We start from the raw sequence: 20,912 nt of genomic DNA, 5'->3' as shown, positions 1-20,912 counted from the left end.
GCTCAGTTAAGTGTCTGCCTCTGGCTCAAGTCATGATCTCAGGGTCCTGGAATCAAGCCCTGTGTCAGGCTCCCTGCTCAGTGGGCAATCTGCCTCCCCTTCCCCGCCCCTTGCCCCCCACTTGTATTCTCGATGTCTCTCTCAAATAAATAAAATATTTTTAGAAGGAAAAAGGTCAAAGAAAGAAAGAAAGAAAGAAAGAAAGAAAGAAAGAAAGAAAGAAAGAAAGATCGATCCTGAGAGACATGATAAGAGAGAGAGGCAGAGACAGGCAGAGGTAGAAGCAAGCTCCATGTGGGACTTGATCCCAGGACCCCCGGGATCACGACCTGACCCAAAGGCAGCCACTCAACCACTGAACTACCCAAATGTCCTAAATAAATAAAGTCTTTAAAACAAAATTACAAAGGCTAATAATGAGTGCAGTTTTTAAAAATATGGCAAAACTTGCCAGACAACACATGGCTCATTCAGGAATGGAAAGCAGAGAAGGGTCTTCCTTTGCAAAGCTGAATGACTGGCAAGTGACAAGCTGGAAAGATTTTTCTTTTCTTTTTTTTTTTTTTTTTTTAAGATTTATTTATTTATTCATGAGAGACACAGGCAGAGGGAGAAGCAGGCTCCATGCAGGGAGCCTGATGTGGGACTCGATCATGGGTCTCCAGGATCAGGCCCTGGGCTGAAGGTGGCGCTAAACCACTGAGCCACCAGGACTGCCCAGAAAGACTTTTCTTTCAAGGAAACTGTTTCTAACAAATGTTCACAATGTTGCTAAGATCATTCCCATAGTTCACAATGTTACTGAGATTGGAAGTTGGAAAGGGGATTTAAGGCTTATCTGTGACTTGCCTGAGTGTTCTCTTATACACTTGTCCTTTTATTTAAACACTTCCTTGCCCCTTGCTCGCGATGGTCATCCCGTGACAGGTCTGACCACTGCTCCAGCCTTCGTCCCCGGGTATGCCATCTTAGGGACTACATGCCAAGGACCCAGGCTTGTGCTTTTTTGCAGTAAAGACAAAACATTAGATGATATGGTGACAGGAACTTAAAAAAACACACAAAGCCAGCAATGTAGAGCCTGAAAAGTTTCTCATAATGTTAAAAACCATTTTAAATAAAGTTACCACATTTTCAATAAAACTTAGACGTCCTTCCTTGAAACAGAAACACTTAAGATTAAAACATGATTTTTAAAAAATCATGAGCCCTGGGCCGAGTGGATTGGGAGCTGCTTCCTCCTCTGAACGCTCTGGGGGCTCTTTCGAAGTCCACGATCTGTAGGGTAGGACACTGGCAAGGCTCTGCTGGATGAACACTGCCTGGGGCAATGCCTGTCCTGTCCCACAGGAAGCATTCACTTTAGTCCTCTTCCAGTGTATGGAGCTGGGGGAGATATGGGAATAGAGCAGAGTGTTCCAACTTGAAGCAACTCCAGTGCCGTGTCAGTCATCGTAGTAGTAATCTAACTTGGTGAACACGGTTTTGCAGCCTTTGTCAGAGAAAACTCTCTCTTCTTTGGGGAAAAATGTCATCTCGTCGGCCACTTTGGTGACAATGTCCTCATCAATATCAAAGCCTCGGGACTGCATTTCAACTCTGATGCACATTTTTAGGTGTTTATATTCCAGGGGGAGGAAGGGAACAAAATAATCAATGAGATTTCGGTCAATTAGGCTGCTATGCCAGAAGCCACCTGGGAAAAAGAAAAAGGGGCTGTTCATCCATTGTCCACCTGCCTACCCATCCATCCCTCACACATCCACTAGGCGCCAGACACGGAGGTGGGGCCCACGATCCAATGAGGCAGAAGTAACCTGGGACCTGTCCATGGGCACAATCAAGCTGTGATGCCTTCATGAGAGTAAAGCACAGGTGACGTGGCACCTTCCTTATGCCTCGGGCTCAGGGGAGGTTTCTTGGATGGACCTACAGATCTGAAGCGGGAGAGAGACAAACGAACCCAGGCTGCTGGGAACAAGCAGAGGCAGAGGGCAGTACGGAGGGGACCAGGTCTCCAGGCTGGCAGGGTTTCAGAGAAAGCTCAAGGAGAAGGGAGTCCCCAGGGAGGGACTAGCCACTCCTTTACTTGGGGAACCCGGACTCACTGGACTTTTGGCAGCTGGATCAGCAACAGGGCAGAAACCGGCACCGCTGCCCGCACGTGCAAAAACACAGCACATCCAAACCACATGGGGCATTGAGAGACCGAGAACTAGAACCCTCAGCACCATACTGTGTGAACACAGCACTCTGGTGCGGCCACAGGGTACAGATTTTGCTGCGTGTTTTCACCAAGGATGAGTGCTGGCTCTATGTGCACCCACCCACTGACCCAGTCACATCCCCTCCTGGATTCCCGGGGGGACCCAGCACACACTCCCTCCTGACAATAGCTCACCTGCTGCTGGATCACACCCAGCACTTCCACACTTGGAACAGTTTCTGTTCCGCTTTGCTGCTTAACTCTGGTGCCTTAATTCTGGTCTCACTCTGACACCAATTCTGACATGTGGAGGGTTTTTTTTTTTTTTTTTTTCACACCTTTAAGCAATTCTCCAATACTAGCTGGGTGTGCTACAATTCAGTTCAGTAAAAGCCCATCATCACCCAGATGGAAGAGACGCAGAGGGCAGGGAATGCAGAAAGGATGTGAGGCTTCTATGCCCCCTCCCAGGGGACCACTCTCCCCCCACCCTCCATGCGTTCAATCTGGAAGCTCTCTGAACCTCCATTCTTTTGTATATTTATGGAAGCTTCGTTACATAGGCATGTCTGATCAAATCCCTGATTGCCACTGGTGACTGATTCCACCTCCAGCCCCTGGCCTCTCCCCAGGGGTCACGGAATGGCGCTGAAAGTTCCAACCCTCCAGGTACAATGCTTGGTTCCCCTGGAAACCGGAGCATGCCCCTTAGATGCTTCCCCAAAGTCCTCTTATTTACACAAACTCAGGTTTGGTTAACAAGTTTGTTATAAATATCAAGACCTCTTTATGGCTCTTGTTACTTAGGAAATTCTGAGTGTTTTAGGAGAATTGTACCAGAAATGGTGACAAAGAGCTAATACATATTTATTCTTATAAATCACAAAAAACATACTCTTTCCTTTCTTAGCAGTGCTTTGCATGGAACTGGTGCTCAATAACGATCTCACTGCCTGGATGGGGTGGAGTATGGCCATGGGAAAGAACGCTAGTGGCTAACAAGTGGGACAGCTCATTTCCTGAAGGCCTGCTGTGTCAGGCAAGGCAAGCCCTACACCCTGGGGAGAGAGCATGGAGCCAGGCAGACATGGATGCTGCCCTCAGGGATTCACACCCTGATAAGCCGGTTCACAATTTCAGATAGTGACCGGGGCTGTGAGCACTGAAATGGGGCGAGTGGGCAAGGAGGACAGGCTACTTGGCCAGGGTGGGCAGCCAAGGCCCAGCTGAGAAGGTGACCTCCGCGCAGAGCCCACACGGCCAGAACAGCACCACGGGAAGTGCTCTGGCAGGACAAGGATCTCAGTCTCTTGAGAAATCACCTATAGACGACCACTCCCCAATCTGTACCCTTAGCTGAGCACCCCTGGGGAACCCCACTGAACAGCCAAACATCTACCCTGCATCTCTACAGGGGTGCCTCGCTCACCGTCCACAACTGTCTCCATCTCCCATCTGGCCCCACAAACTTGCAATTCCATAGTCTGTCCCCTGAAATGGCAGTGCCACCCTTTCCACTGAGCAAGCCGGATCCCTGATTCGGTGCTCTCTCATTACCACACCGATCCTTCAGGAAATGTGACTGCACCTTCTAAATGTTTCTCCTTTCAAAATGCATCCTCATCACACCATGTCGCCCGATCCCACTGCTGGCACAAGGACACTGTCTACACTGTCGGACAGCTCCTGCCTGTGTCCCTGCCTCTGCTGCCTTCAGTCTGTTCACTTAAAACCAAGCCTGGTCATGTCACTGTTTGCTCAAAACACTCTAGGGGCTCCCTCCTCCATTAGGAGTCAAACCCAAAGCCTCTCAATGGCTCTCTGGGCCTTCCATGATCAGTACTGCCAGTGCAAGTCTCACCTCTTATCTGACCCCCTCTTCTCCTTTGTTCCTCCTGGACCCCCACAGGAATCCTGGGCATACCCCCACCTCAGGGCCCTGCATGTGCTGTTCCCTCTGATGGAATGCTGTTCCCTGTGGTATCCACATGGCTCACACCCTCATCCTTGGAACAGCTCAAATGTCACCCTCACAGTGAGCCATTCCTGACCACTCTATTTAAAACTGTAGCCCATCCTTAGTCCAGTACCCTCAAGCCCTCTTTATTAACTTACTTTTTACCTATTGGGGGTGGAGAGGAAAACATATCTCTATCTCTACATAGATACACATATCCCATCATCCGACCCACTTCCTTCCTTATTTATTACCATTAGGATATAAACTCCTTGAGGATAAGGATTTGCTTTTGTTCACTGCGATATCCCCAGCTAGACTAGTGCCTGTTACCTAGTAGGTGCTCAATAAACATCTGTGGAATGAATGAATGAATGAGTTCAGCCATCTGCCTGAGGCCACAATCAGAAATGGCCAGGTCTGTCAATTCTGAAGCTTATTCTCTGGAACCCTTTGTAACCTCCCAGCACATGGGTTCTAGGCAACTGGCCTCATCTTGCTGCAGCATTTAGGCTAAGGCTTCTAGTGCATGTGTTCATACTGCTTGCATGCCAGGAAACCATCCGACAGGTTACAAAATATCCTGGCTTTCAGAGTAAATACTCCAGCTACACAAACAGATACAAAACACTCCATACTGGGCAGCCTGGGTGGCTCAGCGGTTTATCGCTGTCTTCGGCCCAGGGCCTGATCCTGGGGACCTGGGATCCAGTCCCACATCGGGCTCCCTACATGGAGCCTGCTTCTCCCTCTGCCTGTGTCTCTGCCATTTTCTCTCTCTGTGTCTCTCATGAATAAATAATAATAATAATAAAAAAAACAAAAACACCCCATACTGTTCACATATTTCTGCAATACCACAAATTCCTTATTTCAAAGGAGAATTTTTGTTTTCTAAGCTCATGAAGGAAACTGAACAAAGCAGACTTTAATGGTAACAGCCTGCATGGCTCCCAGGTAACCTGGTGAATCATTCTGCATTGTGGGGTCTTCCTCCCTCTAAGGGTTCAAGGTCAAAGGTGTGTGAGTACACTGGGAAAACCAGGAGTTTGGCAGTGAAAGGCTCAGGCTCTGGGATCAAAGACACCAAACAGGCTGGGCGGCCTAGGGCAAGTGGCTCCCTCTGTGCCTCAGTTTCCTTGGGGACAGGGACAGTTTCTACCCCACAAAGTTATTGTGGAGATCAGAGGATATCTGCAGGTAGAACGTTCTACATGGTGTCCAGTGCAGAACAAGGGCCCACCCACTGCTTGGCTGTTATTCTTGTGCACAGAACCTCAGTTCCTGGGCAACACAGAAAAGAAAGGGACCTGAGAGGTCCTCTCTTTTGGAGGCACAACTACAGCAGCCCTTCTTTGCTCAGCTGCCTGCTTTTCTTCCACAAAGAAATAGGATATAGCTAAAGAAAACAAGGAACTAGTTTTTAAGACCTTGGTAATCAAGAACGTCCCTCTTTCTTTAGAACAGCACTTTCCAAACTTTAGGGTATATAAAAGCCACTTGGAGCTTAACACAAATTCTTCCAAGAAATTCTGCCTCAGGGATCCCTGGGTGGCGCAGCGGTTTGGCGCCTGCCTTTGGCCCAGGGCGCGATCCTGGAGACCCGGGATCGAATCCCACGTCGGGCTCCCGGTGCATGGAGCCTGCTTCTCCCTCTGCCTGTGTCTCTGCGCCTATCTCTCTCTCTCTCTGTGACTATCATAAATAAATAAAAATTAAAAAAAAAATTAAAAAAAAAAAAAAAAAAGAAATTCTGCCTCAGTAGGTCTGAAGAAGGGACTGAGAAGTGGCATTTCTAGCCAGCTCCCGGGCCACGGTGATGCCAATGATCTACAGCTTAGTGACAGAGAGTCATGAATGAGAGAGGTTAGTAAAAGCGGGCACTTACTGTTCTTGTTATTGAAGGCTGACACAGACAAGGCCGGCTCCATGTCTTTGAGCCGGATCTCTTCCCTCTGCTTTCCACTCCTCCAGAAGTCCAAAGCCACGTCTGTGATCCTTTCTGCTCCAGCATTGCTGCAACAGAATGCCGGTGAGTGAGGACTGGGCTTTGTTCCGAAGCCCACGGACTTGGGCTCAGGGTTCTTCAATCATGTCCCGGCCTGGACCTTACCTGAGAAATATGAAGATGGCTTTCTGGTAGGAAACCCCATCCACATGATCATAATAGTCTAGGAAAGGTTTGATGGCATCTATGAGGCCGGCATGCATCTTGTCCATCTCATCGAATATGAAGATGGATCTGGCACAGGCGCTCACGTTGCTACGTATCCACAATTGTAACTGGTCCTTGAGTGACAAAGGGGAAAAGCCAACACAAAGTTCTCAGCAAGTACAATGGAAAACAACTGGCATAAGCGTCAACGCTACAACTGTTTCCACAATGGCCGTGTTTACGGAAGGCTCACTGCGTGCTCAGCACTGTACTAAGAACTTTACACACAAGCTCCTTGGTTCCTCACAACTCCATGCAGCGCATGTTATCATACCCATTTTATAGATAAGGAGACTGAGGTACAGAGCTTCATCATCTTGCCCAAGATTACAAAATTAGTACGTGGTAGAGCTGGGATCTGAACCCTGCCCTGCCTGACTCCAAAGCCCCACGTTGATTATAATTCCTGTGCTGTGCGGATATCATAGTGATGCCGTGTCACTGAATTGCTGGTCCTTCTCATTAAAATGGCGATGTTAATACGTATCCTGTGTGCACACCAGGCTTCTTCAGTCCCAAGATGACACAGCTGGCAGGTGGGAGAGTTAGGACTCACAACCTGGTGTGTCTGCCGCCAAAGTCCAGGTTATTAATCAGTGAGTTAAACCGTAAAAGCAGTTTGTAACACTTCAACTAAACAGCCTTAGGCCTTTCTAGAAATGTGTCCTCTTTTACACACTGAGTGAAATGTGATGCTCCTTAGGTTGGACGTAATGACATTCACCTCTAACCCCACTTACTGGACTGAGAATCATACCGGGCCGTTTTCAGCAACCACCGCAGAGCCTGGATGGTATAACCGCCCCATACATGTCAAACCCTCCTAACTTCCACACCTTTCAAAGGGGGAACCCACACGTGTAGACGTCTTCAGGGCTCACTCATTCTTTTTTTTTTTTTTTTTTTTTAAAGATTTATTTAGGGATCCCTGGGTGGCGCAGCCGTTTGGCGCCTGCCTTTGGCCAAGGGCACGATCCTGGAGACCCGGGATCGAATCCCACATTGGGCTCCCGGTGCATGGAGCCTGCTTCTCCCTCTGCCTGTGTCTCTGCCTCTCTCTCGCTCTCTCTGAATAAATAAATAAATCTTTTTTTTTTTAATTTTTTAAAAATTTTTATTTATTTATGATAGTTACAGAGAGAGAGAGGCAGAGACACAGGCAGAGGGAGAAGCAGGCTCCATGCAGGAAGCCCAACGTGGGACTCGATCCTGGGTCTCCAGGCCTGGGACCGCCGGGCTGGAGGCAGGCGGCGCTAAACCACTGTGCCACCGGGGCTGCCCAGGGCTCACTCATTCTAACTCACAATCCCCAAATCCTACCCCACAACAAAGAAACCCCCAACCCTGCATCATCCAGGAAGGATTCCAAAATTCTGCTCTTGCCTTATACAGGGTGATGTTGGAGGCATGTGGAAAGTGCAGCGTGGCCACAAACAGGTGGACATAGTCACTGTTCAGACCTCCCTCGTAAATATTCTCCGCGATGATCTTGCTGACAAAATTTTTGCCCGTGCCCGTCCACCCGTGCAGAGAAAGGGTGAGAGGTTTCTTCGGCTTCGGGTTGCTTATGAAGCCAGACACAGCATTTAAGATGACTTTCTTTGCGAGATGCTGTCCAAAGAGCTTGCTGTCCAGATCCTTCTGCAGCGCTGGGAAAAACAAAGCTAGTCAGCGAGGGGGTGTCTGTGTCTGGCGCGAGCTGGCCGAGGCGCGTACAGGGCGCGTGGGGCCGCGGGCGAGGCGGGAGAAGCTGCTGGAGCACCCGGCGAGCCGCGGGGGGCGGGGGGCTGGAGGCTGGAGGCTGGAGGCCGCGCCCCGCCCCGCCCCGCCCCGCCCCGCCCCGCCGCGCAGGAGGGGGCCGCCCGGACACTTCCCACCACCCCTCCCGCCCCAGCTGGGAAGAAGCGAAACTCTCGGCGGAGGAGGCGGCCCGGCCCGCAGCCCGCCTGCTCGGGTCTGCGACCAACGCTGGCCCGTCCCCAGTCGTGGCCGGGAGCCGCTCCGGCTGCGGCCCCCGATCCCCCGGCCCGGCCCCGCCCCGCCCCGCGGCCGCCCGCGCGCCCTACCCTCCCGGCTGAGGCTCCGCTTCTGGCCGCAGCACTCCGTGAAGAGGCAGTAGAGGCGCGGGTAGATGTAGCCGGTGAGGACGCCGGCCAGGGCCAGTCCCAGGCTGATGGGCTCCACCGCCCGCACCGCCAACGGCGCCAGCAGCAGCAGGCCCAGCACGGCCCGGCCCAGCTTCATGCCCGGACCCGCGCCGCCCCGCGCGTTCTGGCGCTGCCGCGGACCGGCGCTACGGCCAGACCGCGCTTCCGGTTCCTCCCCGACGCGGCCGCCATCTTTGTGCGGGGCGGGCCTCCTCGTGTCGCCATCTTTGTGCGGGGTGGGGCGGAACCTTCTTCCCGCTTCCGGGAGGCGAGCACCTGAGCGCCGGAGGCCGCGGGGGTGGGGGCGGCACTATTTTAAAAGTAAGCCTATTTTCTGGGAACAATTTTAGCTATATGGAAAAGTTGAGTAAGTACAGCGAGGTATGCCCTCCCACGTAATTTCTCTTATTAACATACTAGTATGTTATATTCATTTAAAATAATGAACCTATATTGATACAACTAAAATTTGTTCAGTTTTCCTTAAGTTTTTACCTGACGTCCTGTATCTGAGCTAGGATCCCATCCACGATACATTATATTTCGTTCTCATGTCTCCTTAGTCTCCTCCTTGGCTGAGACTTTCTCAAGCTCTCCTTGGTTTTGATGACCTTGGCAGTTTTGGGGGAGTGTTGGTCAAATTTTTTGTAGGATACCCCGCTGTTGGGATGGGATGTTTTTCTCATTATTAGACTGGGGACAACAGCGTTGGGGAGGAACATTCTAGATGTGGGTACGGTGCTATTTTCATGACATGATATGAATGATACAGCAACATGATTTATGACTATTATTGACCTTCACCACCTCGATGAGGTCGTGTTCCTCAGATTTCTCCAGAAAAATTACTTACACTCATTCACTCAGGGTTTTGAGGATTCCCCATGTGTCGGGTTATGGACTAGACTTTGGGGATTTAAGAAAATGAGGTAGATGTGATTCCTGCCTTCACTGACCATGCATTTTAATGGAGGAAAAAATACAAAAATAAAACACTGTCTCCATTTTACAGATGAGAAAACAAGCTCAGAGGGAAAGAGATCTGTCCAAGGGCAAAATAGGCTGTGAACAGGGCTCAGCTCAGACTCCAAGCCAAAGTCTCTAACCACAACATCCACTCTAAAAATCAGCCCAAAGGTCAACCAAACTGGCTCTTTTCTCATCTCAACTTGTATAAGTGCTCAGGTAAATGAAAGCACAGGGGGCACTGCCCCCAACAGCCAGCTGATTGGAGCCTGCCGAAGTCTTTTAAACTCGAAGAGAAAATCTCTCAGTAAACAAATTTTGCTTTTGAGCTACCAACCCCCACCTCCAGGCTCACAACACATTACCTAGTGTTAGTATAAGGAGACACAATACAAACAAGAAGGTTGGATTCATTTCATATTTAATACTTAAGTCCTAAAAATGATAGAAACTGTTTCTCTTTCTTAGTGAAAACAGGTGACTGTAAAAGTCAAAAAATATCAGTGTCCCTTTGATCCCATCCTAGATTTTCCTGCTGTCAGGTGGATCCATCATAAACAGTGAAGGATGTATCTCTGAACTCCAGGTATTTGAAAGTAGAAGACACGATTGCATATATAATAATTAGCAGCACAACCTAAAGAGTTTATCTCACTCTGAACAGCTGTTTCCTCCAGACTCAGGGCCAATATTAAGAGAAAGTCAACATATTTACAAACAAGATTTAATAACGCTCACAAGAATAGAATTTGTCCCCAAATAGGGAAACTACACATTGTTTCAGAAGGTTATAAATGCAGTGCCTGAAAAATCCAGCAGGTAAGCAGCAGGACTGTCTGTTTTTGGAATGGTCTGCTAGCAAATAGAACAGAAGCAAACTTCTGTTCAAGAAGCATTTCGTCAAGGGAGTATGGGAGGGACAACACTATTTACATCCCAGTCTGCAACTTCTCCCTTCTCCCACCCTTAGTACCGTCTGTTCATCTTCTTGAACTTCTCATAGTGATAGTCGTCAGTGGCCTTCTCATTAGCAGGACGCTTGCGGTTAGGAGGGGACCCTGCAAAGGAAGAGAAAAAGCTGTTTGCCGTGTTGGAAGCCACTGATGGGTTTCAGCTCTGCTTAGGCTAGGACCAAGCCCGTCTCATTCCCCACAGGAGCCCCAGTGCCTACCTTGGTAAATAGGAACCTGGTAGGGCCTCAGTAAATACTTGTTATTGAGTGAATGAAAATTAACATAGGGTGGAGTCAAGTGATAGTATGGTGGTATATGCAGATGTCAGCAGCAGACTAGGTGGCCAGACAGTCGGTGTTTCACTGCAGTGAGAATCTGGCTATGTACAAGGCCTGGTGCTTAACACTTTCAGATATGACTTCTTTTAACCTTCACAGCAATTCGAACAGGGGCATGTTGCCATCACTGTCCAGAGTGACTTCCTCAGGGTCGCTCAGAAAGCAAAAGTAGGTTGAGAGTTGAACCCAAGTCTGGTGACACCAAAGTCCTTGCTTACTATGTGTGAATAACACAAAACTCTGGCAATCAAAGACTATGCAACCAAGATGGTACAGAAAATAATTTCCCAAGTAGGAGGGAAAGGAAAACAATAGCCTGCTCAGCTTTTCCTTAGGATCATCCCCCCTCCTCCCACTGGTGCTGGTTAGCAAGAGGGAAAGGGACACAGCTGGATGTTGCTAGTGGGGGAACAAATCACCCCACTTTTAGAGGAGCATTTGGTGACTTCTTGGCCTGGAGCCTAAGGACATGATATAGGCAAAAACAGTGTTTAAAAGGGAAAGATGAGGGGATCCCTGGGTGGCGCAGCGGTTTGGCGCCTGCCTTTGGCCCAGGGCGCGATCCTGGAGACCCAGGATCGAATCCCACATCAGGCTCCCGGTGCATGGAGCCTGCTTCTCCCTCTGCCTATGTCTCTGCCTCTCTCTCTCTCTCTGTGACTATCATAAATAAATAAAAAAATTAAAAAAAAAAAAAAGAAAAGGGAAAGATGAAAAAATAAATAAATAAATAAAAGGGAAAGATGAGAAACAACCTAAGTGTCCAGCCAGAGGGAACTACAGTATATCCCTACAGTAGAACATGAGATGGCCACTCAACAGTAAAATATCTATCTACTGTCATAGAGAGACATGGAGGGCACACTACTGAGTAAAAATCTATGAGATCCTATTGTATGTATACAGTATATGTTTCTATACACGTTTTTTTAAAGTCTGGAAGGTTATACATAAAAATGTTAGCAGCGCATATCTTTGGGTGAAACTGTGAGTAACTTTTAATTTATTTTTGCTCATTGAAATGTCCTAGTTTTTTAATTCTCTATTGTATTTGATAGCCCAGTGAATCCTCGGAGCAACCCCAAATGTGTGGTTTTATTACTATCCCCATTTACAGATGAGTAAACCGAGGCCTGGAAAGGGGAAGGCACATGGCCATGGTCCAGAGCACAGAGTGGAACCCAGGTGCCCTGGCCCCACAGCCCAGGCTCTACCCCAGCCAAAGTCCACCCTGCCTCCACGGGCCCCAATGACTGCTCCAGGCAGCTCTTAGGCCTCTGATACACTCACGCTCAGGCTCTGGCTTCTCGGTGTCACCCACTCTCAAGGGTCGGGCTTTGGGCTCATCTTTGTTTCTCCGTACGGGGGCATTGAGCTCCTCATGATAAACTGGATCAAAAGAGACCAGGGAATGTGTCAGACAAAGTATGGGAACGAGGGGACCTCACACCAATGTGGCAGGGCTACTTCCCCAGAGCTTACATCGGTTGTGCTGCACATAATTCACGGCCATGTTGGTGGGCACGAAAGATGTCTCACTGTCTTTCTTCTTGTTCTGCTGCTCTGCCAGCAGACGGGCCTTGGCATCCTCCGTGGAAATGATATTTTTTATTTTAGCACTGTGGGGAAAAAGGAACCACATGTGTTAGATTGCCTTACCTTTGGTCCTCAGACAGAATTAATGGTCAGGCTAGAAGCCCACCAGTGCATAAGGAGATCCACTTTCTTGGAGCACAGTGCTCTACAGTTTACCAAAGCTAGAAGTCCAGAAAAGAGGAGGGAATCTAGATGTCTTCCAACTTCCTACAGCACCCAAAGAGGATTCTGACCATCGTATTTCTTCCATAACAATCCTGTGTTAGAGCAGAGGTTTTGCAAAAAATAAAAAGGAGGATCATGGGGTAGGTAAGCCTTCAACATTGCTCCTGCTAGAATAAAAGAGAGGAATACAAGGGTCTGAATAGAACTGAAGAGCTGTGAACAAAGAATAAAAGCAAACACTTGTATACAAATATCGAATCAGGGATCCCTGGGTGGCGCAGCGGTTTGGCGCCTGCCTTTGGCCCAGGGCGCGATCCTGGAGACCCGGGATCGAATCCCACGTCGGGCTCCCGGTGCATGGAGCCTGCTTCTCTCTCTGCCTCTCTCTCTCTCTGTGAGACTATCATAAATAAAAACAACAACAACAACAAAAAACCCAAATATCGAATCATTATGTTGTATACCTGAAACCAATATAATGCTACTGTATCTCAAGAAACAAAACAGCACACTTTTGCTTTCAGGAGACTGTCCCTTAAGTCTCATAACACCAACTAATCCTCCAGAGACACTGTGGGCACAAACATCTCAACCTGCCAGAGAAAATATAGTTGTTATTTGTGAGTTTCCAAGGAGACAGTCCCCTTAACTGGAAAGCAGAGAGCTCTTCAGTGGGCTAGGGGCAGGAGAGAGGCCAGACCAGGAGTCTGAAACGTACTCGATGCCCAGGTCCACCTCGGGGATGCCGCTCAGCATCTGGTTGGAAAGCATCTCTTCGGTCTTCTTTGCTGAGGAAACACGGATGTTTTCTGGAAGTTCGTAGAGACAGTCCTCTGCATTCTTTGGCTTGACTTTCTGTTCTTCATGTTCCACAATCCCTTTCCTCTTTTTCAGCTCTGTCTCAATGTACTTCATCCTGAAATGAGAAAGCCACAGGCCTCAGGGAGAGGCAGGAAGTTCACAAAACATGTCTTTGAAATTAGTGATCCCCAACACTGGCCCACAGGGCAGTGATGGTCCATGAAGTTTTCATCAGTTCATGGAAAAATGAGATACAGAAAAATAACTTGAATTTTTTCATCAAGCAAACTTTTTTCAACTTAAAGCAGTAACCTCTATTATGACATTATGCCCTCCCAATCTATTGATGTTAATAGATGTAAGGCTCATTGAAGACAGAATGATAATGGTAGATGTAGTCATTTGTTTAAGTCTTGTTAACAAAAAAGTGGGCAAGTCCGATGTTTCTTCCTACAATGTTCAGGAAAATATTACTAGTCAAGGAATCTAAAATCCCAAGAACCACCCTTTTAAAGAATTTTTAGGGGGATGCCTGGGTGGCTCAGCGGTTAAGCATCTGCCTTCGGCTCAGGTCGTGATCCTAGAGTCCTGGGATCGAGTCCCACATCGGGCTCCCTGCATGGAGCCTGCTTCTCCCTCTGCCTGTGTCTCTCTGCCTCTCTCTCTCTTTCTGTCTCTCATGAAGAAATAAATTAAAAATCTTAAAAAAAAAATGAATTTTTAGGAAAGCCTAGGTGGGGTGACAGGCCAACTTTGCTGCCTTTGGATAATTCTGGATAATGTCATCTGTGACTAAATATTTTGGATTCTATCTGGCTGGAGTCAACCCCTAATCACTCACAGCAAACTGATACCCACATGTCGGCATCCTCATCCCTTCTGTTGGTTTCTGCGGAAAATGACGTCCCCAGGTGGAGGTCTTCCTCTTCACTGATCCTGAAAGGAGAAGCAATGAAGCAGTCTTAAAGTCACAACTCAGTGAGGCCAAATTTGATATTATACAAGCAAAACGTGCTCAAAAAAGTACTTATGGTTGGGGAAAAAAGTGCTTATGGTTGGGAAAAAATATATATATGATACATAAGTAGAAGAAACAGAAGAAAGCAAAACTGTTGGCCTCTGGAGATTTCTCTGGGGAATGAGTAGATACTTCTATTTCTTACTTTTCTACTATTTTTATAATTGTGTTTTTATGTTCTTTTTAGGACATAAAAAAAAAAAACTTCTACATGGATTTGAAACACACTAAACAATGCACCTTTATGAAAGGAGAGTATCTGTAGCACACTAAGCTAACTTTTCAAGAGTTTTTGCTTTTGGGGTGCCAGCAGGGCTCAGTTGGTTGAACATCGAACTCTTGATTTCGGCTCAGGTCCAGATCTCAGGGTTGTGGGATCAAGTCCCCCGCTGGGCTGCATGCTCAGCAGAATCTTCTGGAGATTCTCTCCCTCCCTCTCCCTCTGCCCCTCCGCCAGCGCATGTGTGTGCACACACACACTCTCTAAAATAAATAAAATCTTAAAAAAAAAAGTTTCTGCTTTCATTTGTTTTTAAGCTACATACCCTTTACAAAGCACAAAGGAAACTTCAGGATGTCTCACTAAAGCTGCTGCTGCAGGCCCCAGCTCTCTGGGGTCACACAGACCCAGGCAGGGCCTATAGGTTAATGTGTATCTCAGTGATGCCTGCACTTACTTATCTTTGCCTCTTTCCTTCAGTTTCTTCATGTCCACCATACCACCTGTCTTCATCTGAAAGGGATCATCCTGCAGAAAGCAAACACAATTAAAAGGAAGCATCTATATAATTGGCAGTAGCCTTCTTTTTTAAAAAACACAACCACCCACTGGAGAGCAGCCACAGCTTCCCATTACCCAAGGAGGACCCCACAACTTACCACTAGGGTAGTCTCTTCTTGTACCTTCTCTCCTACCAGCAGGGCCACAGCACTGAGCAAAAACAAAAAAGGAAAAGTGAGAGAGTGAGAGTGAGAGAGAAATGGCACAACCGAGATATGAGAAAAAACACTTAGGAAGTTTGTACGTTTGCAACATTAGAGCAAAGGCAAGATCTGAGGAGTGGGCCTCAAAGCCAGATGGGAAAGCCTACAAGCATGAAACGGAGTTCCGCGAGCACTGGGTTGGGGGCGGGGAGGGTGAAGTGTACCACTCTCTTACAAGGCCATTTGACATTATCTTGGCATGGAAACCTCATTAATAAGATTAGCCTTTGGGCAAAATGAAGCTGAAGGCAGATGTAGAAAAATACCTATTGCACCCTTATTTGGTGATCATTTACGTTTTGGCCCCTACTAAGTAGGGGATTAACTGACAAATTATGGCACATGCACGTGGCAGAATACTATGCTGCCCCTAAAAAGTTTTTCTGGAAAAATAACCCACAGTGTTAATGCCCGAAATGTGAAAATGAGTTGCAAACAGCATAGAAGGAAAGCACTCACAATCTCTACAAAAGAGACAAAACAGATTGGCCAGAACATTGAATGCTAACACTGGTTACCTGTGGATGGGAGAAGTATGGGCGCCGATTATTTTTCTGATTACACTTTTCTAAATTTTCCACACTTCTAACAGTAAATGTGCATTTCACAATCGGGTCCAAGAAAAACATGAGTTAATATATCGGGTGCAATAAAACCACGAGTTAATAACCCGTTTCTGCAGCTCTGGAGCAAACCTCAAGACCACACAGCTGAGACCATCTCCTGATTAAACATCTTTAAACAACGCTGCACTCCTTTCAGGGCAGTGGACGCCCTACAGTGTGTCAAGAGAAGAGGCTCTGAGGTCATCGCGACGGCGACCCAGGCGGGGGCGTATCCCTGCCACCACCGCCGCCGCCTCCTCCTCCTCCTCCTCCGGGTCCCCCGGTGGTACCCACCTCACCCCGTTGGGCCTCTTCCTCAAGTTTTGCACCTCGCGAGTCTCTTCCAGTTTTAATCTGAAAAAAGGCAACGCACAGACTTAGAGACCCTCGGCGGAACCCAGCCTTAAAAGGCGGCTTCGACGGGTGCCCGGCCCAGATGCCGAACGGCCGGCACAATGGTCCAGGAGACGACCCCGCGCTTAGAACCACTGGGTGTCAGATCCACTGTGCATCCTGGGGACACCTCTCCCAACCGTGCGGCCTTGCGGCGGGGGCCTCAACCCTAGGAGCCTCAGTTTTTTTGTCTGCAGAAAGGGACAACAATCTCGGCTCACAAAGAGGCGCCTCGCGGGGGCGGAGTCCCACGGGCGGCTCTCTCTTCTTGCCCCTTGAAAGCCCCATCCCAAACGCACCGAACCTCCTCTGAGTCCTGCTCATCTTCCTCCGACTCCGAGTCGGCCCGGCGCCGGCGGAAACTCTTGCCGGTGACCGGCATGGTAGCGCCGGCCCCGCGGTCCCGCCGCCGCGCCCCTGTGCCCGGGCCGGGGCTGCTTCCGGCGCGTAGCAGTGCGGTCAGAGCGCAGCGAGCCCAGCGCCGGCCCCGCCCGGCCCCGCCCCACGCTCGTCTGGCCCCGCCCCCGGCCCACACTGCCCGCCGGCCCCGCCCCCAGCCGTGGCGTCCGCCTCTCCGATTGGGCGGCCGAGGGGCAGGAGGCGGGGCGCGGTCCGCGGGTCCCACGGCCCTGCGCCCTGCGGCTGTGGGTGCGCTTAACTGACAGGCGGCGGCGGCGCGGTTGCGACGGCAGGTGAGTTCCGGGCCGCAGCCGGCTGCTTCGGGGGCCGGGCCTCTCCCGGCAGGGGCCCCCCTGGCCTGGCTGCGGGCCGGATGGGGCCTGGCCCTGCCGGGTGCGCAGGACGCCGCTGCCCGGTGAGCGGAGCCCGGGACCCCCGGCCGCTGCCGCCCTCTCCCCTCCTCCGGCGGCGCCGGGGGGTGCCCTCGGGGCCCCGATGCCCCACTTGCAACCCTGGGGGGCTCGTTGCTGCTCCGGAACTGGGGGCCGCCATCTCCTATTTCTGCGGCGCCCGACCCAGCACGAGTTGAAAGCGCGAGTGCGGCGTCTGGGGGCGCTGACTTATTCCCCCAGGGTCTGGGCCTTGACGTGCATTTTTTTTCTTTAGGGATAAAAGATGACCGCCTCTTAGCAATGGTAGATTAAGGTCCTGGCGCCGACTGCCCCGCTAGTGGGGGCCTCCAGCCACTTCATCCCTGCGTCCGAGGTTTCGAACCCACTCCGGGGGGTTTGAGGGCAGAGAGAGGGCCCTTTGTCGTGTGCTTGCCGGCCGCCTCCCCGGACCTGCAGGGGCCTTGTTTTCGTCCTTTGTCACGACGACTGTCGCCCTGCCCTCCGCCTTTCCACCCCGAGGATGCTGTGAGGATTACGTTTATTTGAAAAGAAACAGGCAAACAGGCATCAACGAACCGCTTAGGAGATAACTAAATGTATCGAGGATGGCTTACAGGACTTCTAGAAACCTCTTAAATAGTTTTCCCTTTCTCAGTATAGGCCGGTCCTTTACCCCGAAAGCACTGCCTCTTACTAAGCACTGCTGTGTGGCAGGCACCGGGCTAAGCATCGTCTCTGTGAACTCCCACAATCCTATGAAGTAGATCGAGTTATTTTTCATTTCGCAAGCGAGGAGACTTTGGCTCAGAAAGGCAATAGGTGCCTAAGGTTACCCAGCGCGAAGGTGGAACAGGGATCAGTGGCAGGCCCACCTCTGCTGCAGGTTGTGCACAGTAGAAGCTCAGTAAATGTTTGCTGTAGCTGTTGTGATGGTTGGTTGGGGGGAGGCGCTGATGGAGACTGTTTTGGTTTCCTCTTCTGGAAGACCATTCAGAAGCAGGGCAGCACTTCTGGAATGCCTTCCTTTTCTCTGGAACAGTCTCTCGAGATTGCTGCTCTTTTTCCTTGGACCGAGACAGATGGACTCAGGACTTCTTGGAACAGCTTTTTGGCTTTGGTCAAAAGCCATATATTAAAATCTCAAAGTCTTGCCTTCTGCAGTCTGGTTCATCGAGCCCCAGATGCACCTGGGAATCACTGGACACCCTGTCCCTGCTGGCTGAAGGGGAGGCTCCCTGGGCACTGCTGCGGGAACCCAGGGAGTTCCATGTCTGCAGACGTCACGCTTTTCAGAGGTGGCTCTGATTTTGCCCACCCAGCAACCCTCCTACTAGGAGGTATTGGACAGCACTAAGGAGAGGGCCAGAAGGCCAAGGACATTTCTAGACCCCTCTTCTCTTCTGACATCCCAGGCAGGAGCACCTGGTACCAATGAGCTGTCCCTGCTTGGCAGGGCCAGAGTGCCCCGTGCTACTCCCCTCCTGGGTTGTGGCAGGTCTGAGATCTGTTTAGCAAAAGCAGTGCTTGGAAAGTGGCAGTTGTGAATCTGGCAGTGGGTGGCTGGGCAAAGGGGCTGCAGACTCTTTAAGTGTTGCTGGGCCTTTTTGGGGGGTGAGATGAAAGTGCTTCTCAGAGGGAGCCTCCAGGAAATTTGGGTTCTCTTTAGAGATGTGTCATGTTTTGGTTTTGACAGTGGTGGTTTAAGGAAATGTATGGGTTTGGCTCATTTTGGGTTGGTTTGCTAGCAGCTCCTTTCTGGAGTCAGACTTGTTTCAGGGTTCAGTGAACATTAATGTCTAGGTAGATTTGGGATGAAGCAAAGCCATTGCAGTTCACAGCCTGGCTGCAGTAAGTGTTCAATAAAATTTTGTTGGACTAATTTATTTATTCAGGTATTTCCTGAGCTTTTACTATATGAAGCAGGCACTGTTCTAGGTGCTTGAAGTATGCCAGGGAACAAAAGAGATGAAAGATCCCTGATCTAGTGGACTTTAGGTTGTTGTTGTTGTTGTTGTTGTTGTTTTAAGATTTTATTTATTTGAGAGAGGGAAAATGAGAGCATGAGGAAGGAGGGGATAATGGGGAGGAGTAGAGGAAGAGGGACAAGAGGACTCCACACTGAGGGCGGGGCTCTCTATCCCACGACCCTGAGATCATGACCTGAGCAGAAATCAAGAGTCAGACGCCCAACCAACTGAGCCACCCAGGCACCATGGACGTTAGGTTCTAATAACATAAGTATGTAAAGTATATTAGCGGGTGATGACTGGTATGGAAATAGAGTGAGGTGAGGGAATCACGAATAGGAGGTGGGACCGAATTGCAAATTTAAATTGATATATTCTCATTTGTGGTTAGGTCGGTAACATGATATAACAGTAGAGTGAATTCTAGGTCCTGACTCTCAGTTCAAGCCCCAGCTCTGCCAATTTACCATGTGACTCTGGGCATGACCCTTCCCTTCTCTGAGCCTCTTTCCCCACTGGAGTCCCTGTTCTGCCATTTGCTGTCTATGAGACTTTTGGCATGAACCCCTCTGCGCCTCTCCTGCTTTGCGGTTTCAGGGTTTTTCAGTCTATATTTCTGCTTTTACTTGAGCACTCCAGGGTTTGTGGCTTCTCAGTGGCCAGGGACCAGTCACTGCTTCCAGCCTACTAACCCCACAAAACTGCCAGCCTGAGGTGGCCCCAAACCCATGCCCTCTCCAGTGAACTGACTCTTCTTCCAGAGCCTGGAACAAGTTGCAGTGCCAGGCTTCAGAGGTATTCTCCTTGACTTCAGGAGTTTAAGTTGAGAAGAAAAGTGCTTTGTGAATCATGACTCAGAAATGGCTCCTGTGAAGGAGGCCAGAGGAAGCTGCCCTTAGAATGAGGGTTTTGGCTGGGAGGAGGTAAAGATCGTCCCCACTTCAGGCTGGCTGGAGCTGTTTGGGAGAATGTGGAGCTGACAGTTCAGAACACTGACTTCAGGGAGGGCAGTCCTGGGTTCAAAACCTGGATCAGCAGCTCAGTAGCTGTGTGACCTCCAGCCAGTTACTCCACTTCTCTGACCCTCAGCCTCTCCTCCTTTAGTGATGGAGGTGGAGGTGGAGATGGATTGAGCACCCGGTGTTGCCTGCCTTCCAGGACAGCGGTAAGGATTCAGTGAGTGCCGTTAGTATCAGTTTCACTGCATGGGGCCATTCTAGGCAGGGGCGAGGTGAGTAAGGCAAATGAGAACGGAGGTGTGGGGGAAGCAAGACTTGTCAAGGCCACTCCCAAGGCAGTGGGTTCTGCTTGGGTGTCAGGAGGATGTTGAACTCTAGGGAATTAGGACTGGGTTGATGGAAGGGATGTATTTGGGCTTTAGGGGAAATGGAGTTGCTTGGAAATAGGAGAGAGAGAAGAGGGCAGGAGGAAGGAAAAGGGATCATACTCTGAGGGTCTGAGGGGTATGGGCAGGTGTGTGGAGTGTGAGATGGCTGGTATGATAAGGATCAGGGCAGGTAGGTGTCCCCGTGTTGGCAGGGGCTTGGCAGCATCCCATCTCCCGTCCTAAGGAACTGGGCTCCCAGCTGGGAGGAGGAGGTAGCCAGAACTGCCAGGAAAACGATGAGTAATGGGCACCCTAGGCCTGGTCTGAGTGGCTGGTGCCCGGCCCAGAGGTGCTGCCTGTCTGCCTGGCTGGAGCACTTCCCCCCTTCCTTGCTGCAGGTTCCCCTCATGCTGAACCCTATCGGAAGCCTCACTGGGGCCTGACATGGGTGGGCTCTGTGCCAGACCTGCCAGGGCCTCTTTC

General features: G+C 49.8%; 3 protein-coding genes across 6 annotated transcripts in view; 1 reads left to right on the top strand and 2 right to left on the bottom strand.

Annotated features, from left to right (window-relative positions):
• Positions 1 to 1,073: 1,073 nt before the first annotated feature.
• TOR1A (torsin family 1 member A) lies at positions 1,074 to 8,680 on the bottom strand. Its single transcript, XM_038549072.1, has 5 exons — positions 8,445 to 8,680; positions 7,762 to 8,027; positions 6,277 to 6,452; positions 6,052 to 6,179; positions 1,074 to 1,696 (listed from the first exon to the last, which is right to left on the bottom strand). Exons 1-5 carry the CDS (start codon positions 8,620 to 8,622, stop codon positions 1,446 to 1,448), a joined length of 999 nt encoding a protein of 332 aa, XP_038405000.1. The 5' UTR covers positions 8,623 to 8,680; the 3' UTR covers positions 1,074 to 1,445.
• A 1,215-nt stretch (positions 8,681 to 9,895) lies between these two features.
• On the bottom strand, positions 9,896 to 16,809 carry C9H9orf78 (chromosome 9 C9orf78 homolog). The gene is made up of 9 exons (XM_038549073.1): positions 16,644 to 16,809; positions 16,246 to 16,305; positions 15,242 to 15,293; positions 15,040 to 15,110; positions 14,203 to 14,280; positions 13,262 to 13,459; positions 12,265 to 12,401; positions 12,073 to 12,171; positions 9,896 to 10,549 (listed from the first exon to the last, which is right to left on the bottom strand). Exons 1-9 carry the CDS (start codon positions 16,724 to 16,726, stop codon positions 10,458 to 10,460), a joined length of 870 nt encoding a protein of 289 aa, XP_038405001.1. The 5' UTR covers positions 16,727 to 16,809; the 3' UTR covers positions 9,896 to 10,457.
• A 105-nt stretch (positions 16,810 to 16,914) lies between these two features.
• The window catches only part of USP20 (ubiquitin specific peptidase 20), a 43,269-nt gene continuing 39,271 nt past the window's right edge, over positions 16,915 to 20,912 (top strand). For 2 of the 4 annotated variants that reach the window (XM_038549071.1, XM_038549064.1), the window contains exon 1: positions 16,915 to 17,036. The gene's annotated coding sequence lies outside the window, so the exon portion shown is untranslated. Of the gene's footprint in view, positions 17,159 to 20,912 lie in introns of all 4 variants that reach the window. The other 2 variants (XM_038549065.1, XM_038549067.1) reach the window with 2 other exon arrangements.

The sequence above is a fragment of the Canis lupus genome, chromosome 9, assembly GCF_011100685.1.
Source record: "Canis lupus familiaris isolate Mischka breed German Shepherd chromosome 9, alternate assembly UU_Cfam_GSD_1.0, whole genome shotgun sequence".
NCBI lineage: Eukaryota > Metazoa > Chordata > Mammalia > Carnivora > Canidae > Canis > Canis lupus.
The sequence above is the reverse complement of the archived record's forward strand: the minus strand, read 5'-3'. Positions and strand labels throughout refer to the sequence as shown.